We start from the raw sequence: 9,056 nt of genomic DNA on the forward strand, positions 1-9,056 counted from the left end.
CCAGGAGCCACTCCTATTCTAAACACTACCTTTTCCAAGTCACCTTATAAAATATCCTACAAAGAAGGGATCTGGAGATTACTTTTACTTTTTAGAAGTTCTAAACCTCAGGTTACATCTACAAAATGGAGCTATTAGTTCTTCACAAATTGAGGAATAAAGGAGATAACACCGAGGTAATTCATAAAAGGCACTTAACATATGCTTACAATAGAGAATATCAGGGAGAAATGTCTGTTTATCCACTAAGGAATACTCTATTCTCATATTTACACCCACCATATAAATCATGGAAGCACTAAGGACTGTTTGAGAGCAAAGTTTTCAAACCTGAGAACTTTATACCACCTTTGTTACACTACACTGTGATTTTAAATGTTTAATCAAATTCCAAAGGTTATCAGCCATATTACATGCCATGATTAGCTTTCTATAAGCAATTTTTTTTACTGTGTACAGATCGGTGTCAATGAAATAAAAAAATAAAACTGTATACTAGGCAAAGAACTTTATTAATCTTTGTTTCAAACTTGATTCCCAGGCTTCTTCGGCTTAATTAGCTGCAAAGAATGAATTGTGTATAAGCAAAAACTGAAAAGAGCTGCAGTGTCCAAGGGGCTTGGGCTTAAAAATATTAGAGATCTAGATTTTATCAGATCCATAAACAAAAATTTCTTAAAAAGCAGTCATAATATAAAATAGCAGCTCCCAGTAACTTCTTCAAGTTTTATCTTCAGAAGTTGACTCGATTCAGTTTGCCTCATTCTTGGAAGCCTCATCAAAATTCTCCACAAGATCTAGGAAAAGGAAAAGAGTAGAAATTCTTAAAAAAGTGAAATCTACAAATAATTATCAGATCTTAAAAGGGGATGAGGGAAAGACATTCATTTGCCAATGATGATAAATACTGTGTCATAGCCCCAAGAACAAGAATGCAAAAAAAAAAAAAAAAAAAAAGTGAAAAAAATGCCCCCCTCTTCCCATCTCATACATTGGTCAATATAACATGGGGGAGCAGAACCAAAGAATACAATGACACACAATGTTAAAATTTTCCTGGATTCCTAAGGATACCTGTCTATGCAAAGTGGGAATATTTATGAGTCTAGTGATTCTCCTGCCCAATAAATATTTTAGAAGAACGTAAATTTATCCAATAACAGGTAAGAGACAAAGATGTCTCATGATTCCCAAAGGAGTTATGCTGCTACAGATTTTAGAATGGATATATATATCCCAAGATACCTGAACAACTCCACACCTTCTTGTAAATTCATGAGTTTCAAAGTAGGGAGCAAGGGTCATTAGTGCTCTGCAGGTAATAGTTATATTTAGGGTACTATATATATACTTATTTATTCAATATTTAAGGTTAGATACCTACACATCCTTGGGATCCCAAACAGAAACAAGCCAAGTCAAGTCTATAAACATAATTCTCAATTACCTAATACTGCATTATTTTTCTCATTCTAAGTAAGATCTATGTCCATCTTAACTTACCACCCCTCTTCCCTGGGTAGTTTTTCCTACAAAGATTTCTTATTCTCCCTTGCTAAGATTCTCTAGGTTAACCACAAGTAAACGTTCCTACCTGGAACTTCATCATCATCATCCTCTCCAGTAGCAAGTGGTGCTTTTCCATCCACAGCTATGAAAGGAAAATGTAAACATTATTTGTCTAGGTTTTTAATAAATATTCACCAAAAAAAAAAAAAAAGAACAGATGAAATGCCAAGTGTTGTTACAACTTATTTCCATGATAAGGGACATTTGGGATTTTATCTATGATACTATCAATAACATGATATTCTAATGTCTACAAATGGGTTAAAATACTAGGAACAGCCAACAAACAAAATTCCATACCCATCCTTTCAATCCCTCTGGGCCACCATAGGCCTTGAGGTAGTATAAGGGCAGTAGGGAGCTCTTAGAGTGCAGGTAAAGCCCACATACCAAAGCATGGTAAGATTTATTTTGGGAGACAAATGAAGATGCCATTTTCTCAACTACTCTGTGTGTGGCATAAGGGTGATGCTCAACAACCACTTACTGAAATGAAAAAAATTAAAGTAAAAAAATTAAAGAGTCTGTGAGTGGTAAGCATCCACTCTCCTTTATCACATAAGAATATGAACGTACACAGGAGAGTTATGTACTAGGCCCATACAGGCATCAGTGTGATACTTCAAAAGCCTACTTCAGCTCTGAAAGCCCTGACAGTTTAGAACCTCCAACTCAATGTGATAATAAAAATGAAAATTGAGGCAGATTAAGTCAATACCTAGAAAAACATGGGTAACTAAAGAGCCATATATAAGCCTCTGACTTCCTCCTGCATTCCTATTCTTCAAAATTTTAAGCACAGAAAACAGCATAACACTTCCACATCCTCAGATGTATATTCAGCTACACTATTTTCTGCCCCGAATAAAATCCCTATCACACTGTAATTAAAAATGCCAGAATACTGGCAAGCCATTTTTAAAAGATTACTGGTAATACCAACTATATAGATGAAACTGAAGTAATTTCATAATTTACACTAATTTTTTTTCAATTCCAAACTTACAAGTAGTTATTGGCAAAGCACCAAATTAACATTTTCATCATTTCTAGTTAATAAAGTATCTGATCCAAATCAAGTAAGTAGAAAACATTCCACAAAATCAAGTGTAACAATCATAGCACGCTACATCAATTACTGCAAACTTGAGCATGGACACTTGCTTAAGATCAGTTACAAATATGTTATTTTTAAAGCTTGCATTTCCAAACTTAAAAATACTCATATCCATTCTGAGCCCTGAGATCAGAAATCAGCTGCTAAATGAGTAATTCTCTGGTAAAACCATTACTAGGAAACTCACATTGTTTGGGCAGAGCTTCGGCCAGTCTCCTTAAACTAGTCAGACTATCCGCACCAAGCTGGTTTAAGATGCTGGGTAGCATTTCTGTCAGCTGCTTCGTCTCAGCATGGCCTGTAATGGTGAAAGTGTTCGCTGCCAGAGATGCCTGAACTTTAGGGTTGTTAAAGTGGATCACTGTTCCTTGGTTTGTAAACATATTCACCTATTAAGAAAAGAAAAATTTAAATTAGCAATGCTGACCAGTCTCTTTAAAAACAAATGTTTTATTAAACTAAGTCTGGCTAACTAGTATTTCACTGTGAAGCACAGGTGAAATTTTGCCTGGAATGGAATATGTATTCTAATAGCTTTCAGACTTAATGAGCTCCCTGATATTTATTAATTTATGGTAGAAACACATCTTAGGGACTTTGAAGTCCCTAAGTTAAAAAAAAAAAAAAACAACCCATTTAATGCATTCACGTTAACTTTTCCCAGCCAAATCTTGTTTTTTAAAGAAACAAAATTTGATACTTGCCTCTTCAATACCAGAGATATTGTTTACCCCTAACTTCTTTAAGGAGAACTGAAGTTTTTTGTCATCTGCTGTGGCTGTTCTATGAACCACCTTCTTCTTTCTGCGAGCAGTTCCCTAAAGTCAGGGAGAAGAGGAAAGAAAACAGCACATTTATACCACAACAGATATTTTTCAAATGGGAATAGTTTCCAATTCATTTCTGACCTTTGGATCTGTATAAGAACATTACCATAATCATAAACTTATGCAGTGAGCACGCAGGCTAAGGCAAAGATAGAAGCAAAAAATGGGAAAGGAAAAGAATGATCTTTTCAAAGTTCTACTTTTTACATTTGCTCTAAAAGTGATCAAAGAGGTAGCATGTGTCAATCTAAATTAAGCATTTGAAAGAACTCCACATCCAGAATTATTAACCTCTTCTGTTTTTTTTTTTTTTTTTTTGAGACAGGGTCTCACTCTGTCGTCCAGGCTGGAGTGGCGCAATCTCGGCTCACTGCAACCTCCGCCTCCCAGGTTCAAGTGATTCTCCTGCCTCAGCCTCCCGAGTAGCTGGGATTACAGGCACCACCATGCCTGGTTAATTTTTGTATTTTTAGCAGAAATGGGGTTTAACCATGTTGGCCAGGCTGGCCTCAAACTGCTGGCCTCAAGTGATCCGCCTGCCTCGGCCTCCCAAAGTGTTGGGACTACAAGTGTGAGCCACTGCGCCTGACCCCTTTTCTGTTTTTATATTAAAGAAAAATCAACATCCAAATTAATATTCACAGGCAAGACAGTGTATGGAACAATCAAATGAATCTGTATATAGACTTCTATAGCACTCGATAGTAAAGTCTGAAGCCCTTACCTTAACCTACAAGAGCCCTACACAAACTGTCCTGCCCTTAATATGCCACTCCTGACTGCATCTGCTACCATCCCTCTTCTTTAGCCAAATAAACCTTGGCTATTCTTTGAACAGGCCAAGCAGGCTATGACCCAAGGGCCTTTGCACATGCTGTTCCTCTCTCTCCGGAACATCTACATGGCTCTTTCCCTCACTGCAGATCTCTACTCTTATGTCACCTGATCAAAGTGGTCTTTCTCAACTACCCAAAGTAAAATAGCAACTTCCACACTCACTCATCAATTTCTTTCTATCCTGGTTTATTTCTCTTCATAACACTTATTACTGTAAGAGATAAATACATTTTATCATCCATCTCCTCTCCCTAGAATGTAAGCTCCATAAGGACTTCTGTTTATTGCTATAAACCCAGTATCTACAACAGTATCTAGCTCACTGAAGGCACTCAAGGAAAGGCTATCACACCCAACCACCTCACCGTCCCCCAACCTCCATCCCTATTCCTATTCATCCTTTAAAATCTTATTCATTACCTCCTGTTTGCCTTTCCTAAATTCTGCAACCACCCTCTTTCCCTATGCCAAATCATTCCCATCTCTAGATTTTGAAAATGCTTCTACTATTGTACTATGTATATTACACTGTGAAAGAAGATTTTTTTAAGAAAAGACAATTATTGCCACTGCTAGGCTTAAAGCCCACCTAGGGACTTTAAACTTCTTAAAATTTTATATTCTCAGGATCCAACATAGTAAAGGCTTAAATAAATCTTGTTATTTAACTGAAGAAAATATCCATGGCTACAAAAAAAAAAAAAAGTACTGGTTACTAACCTATCCAAACTATTAAGAACAAAAATCACTTTGAAATGGTCATGTATGTATCTGGTTTCCAAAGAATCTTCTCTAAGAAACTCAAAGGAATTTCTAAGATTGTAAAGACAAACCCAGCATACCTTCTAGAGGTTTCATACACTTCACATATGTAGAGTTCAATTTTCACTTAAATAATTATTATTAATGCTGTGATTAGATATGAAAATAAAGGGCTTTTGTAACATTTACCTAAGAGCACCTAACACCTGCAGTTTTCCCTAAAGCAAAATTAACTCACCTAATTTCACATCCCATAATAAGTACATTTCTTAAACAGTGTAGAAATGTTTCCATATTCTGTGACTACAGAAATACTTCTTGTATTATTAGCTAAACGAGTATTAAGATGTTAGGACACAAAATTTAATCTTGTTATCAGCTTTAAATATCCTAGCAAATCTCAAGATTTCCTTTACCCTAAAATGATGTCTCCCAAAGTTAAAGCCTAATGATGAGAGTAACAACAAAAAGACTGCACATAAGCACATTATTCAAATTACTCCTTCTGAAACTGTACTGAAAGTAAGAGTGGTTAAAAACACCAATATAAGAGCATCCAAACACTGAGACACAAAAAATTTGAGTTTTGCTGGCACTTGAAGGCCACAGTCTGATAACAATTGATTAAAGAGGACAAGAAACATCTAATGTTGTTAAATGTGTGGGTGTGGATCCTGAAGACAGCTAACGTTAACAAAAATAAAAAGTAAAAAAAAATCAGGATAAATTCACCGCTGGCAAAGTTCAGTAATTTAACAAAGCTGTATATTATTATTTAAGTCTAAGTGCAACTTCTGGCTATCTCACAGCTAACTCTAAGTTAAACGCTTAAAGTTGGGAAAAACTAAAAGGTAATAAACATGTACCATGGAAGCTTTACAAGTTTTACCAAGTAAAGACATGCTCTGTTTCAACAAGCTACCACACCTTGTTAAATACTAAGAATGTGCTAACAATACAAACTAGGTAGACCTCTGTCTACAGTGGACTTCTTATTAATTACAGGACAATCTAAAAATCAGCTTCAAAAAAGAATCCCCTTGATGTGAATCAGTATCCACCAGGAAAAAAACAATTAATCAAAAACTGATCATTTAAAAATCAGTCACTTTAATTTCCTCATTTTTACAGTAATACAAAGTCAGAACAGGAAAGATACCTACTTGGGTTATATTTTCAAATCTAATAGTCACTGCTCTTAAACTCCAAAATGTACCCGTATCTTCAAATACCCTTGAAATATGCAACTACCCTAAAGAATATTTAGTTCAGAAAGCAGTACAGAAAGGTCTCAATTTACAAGAGAGACAAACAAGCACTGACTTTATACAACTCAGGCCAAAACAAGTCAAGGGTATGATGTGCACAACGATCTAACTGAAATGACACATTTTCCTTACTAATTAAATTAGGAAACACTTTTGTTCTACTTATACTCTGTAACACTGAAAACACAAACATGTTTACACAAAGGCGATGTTTTTAGCTCGTCTCATTGATGTGTCTCCAACCCTCGTCTCCCCCGCTCCTCGAGATTTGCTAGCTCCGTGAATTTCCGTCGATAGGCAAAGTTTGTCACCGATAATATAAGAAGCGCAAAAGGAATATGTTTTTTAAAATACCTAAACCTTAAAAAAAAAAAAACCCACAAACCCGAACTATTAAAACTTACTTTCCCACCAATGCGCACTTGTGCCTGCAGTTTGGCGAGTTTTTCCTGGTTCATGATTGTTTCTTTCATCTAGAAAAAGAGGAAATCCTCAGCAAGGATAGGTTTAGCTCACTCTAGCATTCCATGCTCGTTATTTCCCAAGATACCAGCAGGAAAATAAACGTCCTACACAGGCCGAAACCTGGATCCCAAATCCTCCCCGCAAAGCTCCAAATTTGGGTTTCCAGGGAGCCCAAAGAGCACCCGCCTCCCCACCACTCCCCCACAGCTCCCCGCTCTTGGCAGGCCCGGATGAAGGGCTCTACCCCACGCCTGGCCAGCACCCCCCACCCATGGCCCTGGCCTGGCCTCGGCCTAGCCAGGGCCTGCCCGGCCCGGCCACTCTCCGCAAGCCTCGCGGTACCTGAGGCTCCTGTCCTCGGGTTCCGCCGCGAGGTGGAGGTTGAGACAGCGTCGCCTCGCCCCCAGGGCAGCCGCCCCTGGCTCGACCTCGCCCCCGAGAGTCAGCCTGAGCGGGTGCGCCTGTCCGTCGCATCGCCTTCCTCTCCTCCTCTGCCCTGTCCCTCCCTGTCTCGCTCCTTCAGGGAACTTCCCGCCCCCGCTCCCGTCCTCCTACCACGCCGCCGTCCACAGCCTTTTTGTACCTTGTCGGAGCGAATAAGGGGCCGCGCGGGGGACTAGGGTTGGTGCTCAAGGGGTCTCGGGTGGACCACCTGAGATTAGGCGCACACACGCGGGGACGCAAGATGGCAGCTAAAGGGAGGCCGGAAGTGACACAAGGCCACTTCCTCCAAGAGTCAGGAAACTGACTTCGCCGCGAACTCGGTTCCTCCCTGCGCACGCGCGACAGCGTTTGTGATGGTCCAGAGAGTCCCTATTCTCCTCCTCCTGCTCCAGCGGCTGCCGGCTGCAGGCCCTGCGAGAGACTACCGGCTTGAGGCGCAGCCCGTACCTCTGGGAGAGGCAACAAAGGGGTCGGAGAGCGCGGTCCTGTGCACAGTTAGGGTTAAGTCCGCTCAGTCTCCGTTGGGCCCTGATCCTGAAGTTCTGTACCCTCCGAAGAAAGGGCCTCTTCACGTTTCCTGGAGACGCCGGAGGTGCCCAGCTTGTGCTCACCACTCAAGCAGCTCTCCCCTTGCTGGAGGTGTGGGTTGGAGAATTGTAGAATTTCCCTCTCGGCCCGAATGAGCCATTACAAAAGCATTTTGTCAAAAATAGTGAAGTTAGTTTGGCCTTCCAAGGTTAGGTGGTGTGGTAGATTGCGGGACCGAGGTTCAGAATTTCTGGGGGCTGTATCCCCGAGCCCCACTCCTCAGAATGCAACTCTGTACGACGAAGGAACTGGGTAATCCGCATTTCAGCCAATTTAGCAGATGACTAACCACCTTAAAACGGTCCACACAATTATCTTGTTTATCAGGCAAAAAAATTGACTCCTAGGTACCGAATTGGCATGGATTTGACAATTAGCGATTCACGGTTAAGCAGACTTTATCTATCTTAATCCAATCAAAGGAGAATTTCTGCCTGCTGTGTTTGGAGAGACAATGCATGGATGTGAGTTAAACTTTGTTAAACCCAGGACAAGCTTTAAGATAAAACGACTGATATTTAAAATGGCAATTTAAATAAAAATGTTCTCTGATCAGCCTTTTTGTGGTCTTAACCATGAAATGTCTTTGCATATTCAAAAGTGAGTCCAAAATCTTAGAATGCAATGTATATAGCAAGAAAACTTGTGTAAGTGCAGACTCTTCTCCAGTTAAGATCAATGTTTAAACTTTTTGAATACTTTTTACATATAAGTTTGTTGAAACTGATGTCTCAAGAACGTAACTGGTGAGGACAGCTGTATTGCCTTTTAGAATAATTGTTACAGTTATATTTACAAAAAACAATGTTGCTTCAGTTAAATATGAGTGAAGTTTTAGTACAGGAAAGGGTGTTTGTAGTTAGGCTTATGTGGGTTACCTTCCTAATGACAAAGGCCAAAATGGCACTACCAACATTATGCTGTGCTCTGGAGATATTACAAAATATATAGAAAGACTCCCCCTTTTGGAAGAAATGTGTATCTTTGTCCAGGAACAGTTTTTTTCCTCTCCTCCATGTTATATTGGAGGCATTTGAAACTTCCTAGTCACGTGATGTTTTCTGAGCTTTTATAGAGACAAGATTATATGTATGTAACCTGCCACCTGACTTTTTTTTCTTTTTCTTTGCCTTCCCTCTCCTCTGCCCTTTTAATACACCTGTTTTCAGGAAATATTGT

The 9,056-nt window shown here is 39.3% G+C and overlaps 1 protein-coding gene across 2 annotated transcripts; it reads right to left on the reverse strand.

Moving 5' to 3' along the window:
• Positions 1–493: 493 nt before the first annotated feature.
• Positions 494–8,425, reverse strand: BTF3 (basic transcription factor 3). 2 transcript variants are annotated; one of them, XM_004058685.5, is made up of 6 exons: positions 7,429–8,425; positions 6,785–6,853; positions 3,391–3,504; positions 2,874–3,075; positions 1,595–1,651; positions 494–797 (listed from the first exon to the last, which is right to left on the reverse strand). In XM_004058685.5, the coding sequence occupies exons 2-6, from the start codon at positions 6,851–6,853 to the stop codon at positions 751–753; spliced, it is 489 nt and encodes a 162-aa protein (XP_004058733.1). In that variant the 5' UTR covers positions 7,429–8,425; the 3' UTR covers positions 494–750. The 2 variants fall into 2 exon arrangements, with proteins under 2 accessions (XP_004058733.1, XP_004058739.1); XM_004058691.5 differs by having other exon boundaries at positions 7,188–7,578.
• Between the last annotated feature and the right edge of the window lie 631 nt (positions 8,426–9,056).

The sequence above is a fragment of the Gorilla gorilla genome, chromosome 19, assembly GCF_029281585.2.
Source record: "Gorilla gorilla gorilla isolate KB3781 chromosome 19, NHGRI_mGorGor1-v2.1_pri, whole genome shotgun sequence".
NCBI lineage: Eukaryota > Metazoa > Chordata > Mammalia > Primates > Hominidae > Gorilla > Gorilla gorilla.

Bases quoted from the DNA above. Each gene is read 5' to 3' on its own strand.
- BTF3 (XM_004058691.5), bottom strand. From the start codon at position 7,319: ATGCGACGGACAGGCGCACCCGCTCAGGCTGACTCTCGGGGGCGAGGT. The intron at 3,505-6,784 runs GTAAGTTTTAAT...CCCTGACTTTAG, and splicing joins AAGTGCGCATTGGTGGGAAA to GGAACTGCTCGCAGAAAGAA. The intron at 1,652-2,873 runs GTGAGTTTCCTA...TTCCTTTCATAG, and splicing joins CGAAGCTCTGCCCAAACAAT to CTGTGGATGGAAAAGCACCA.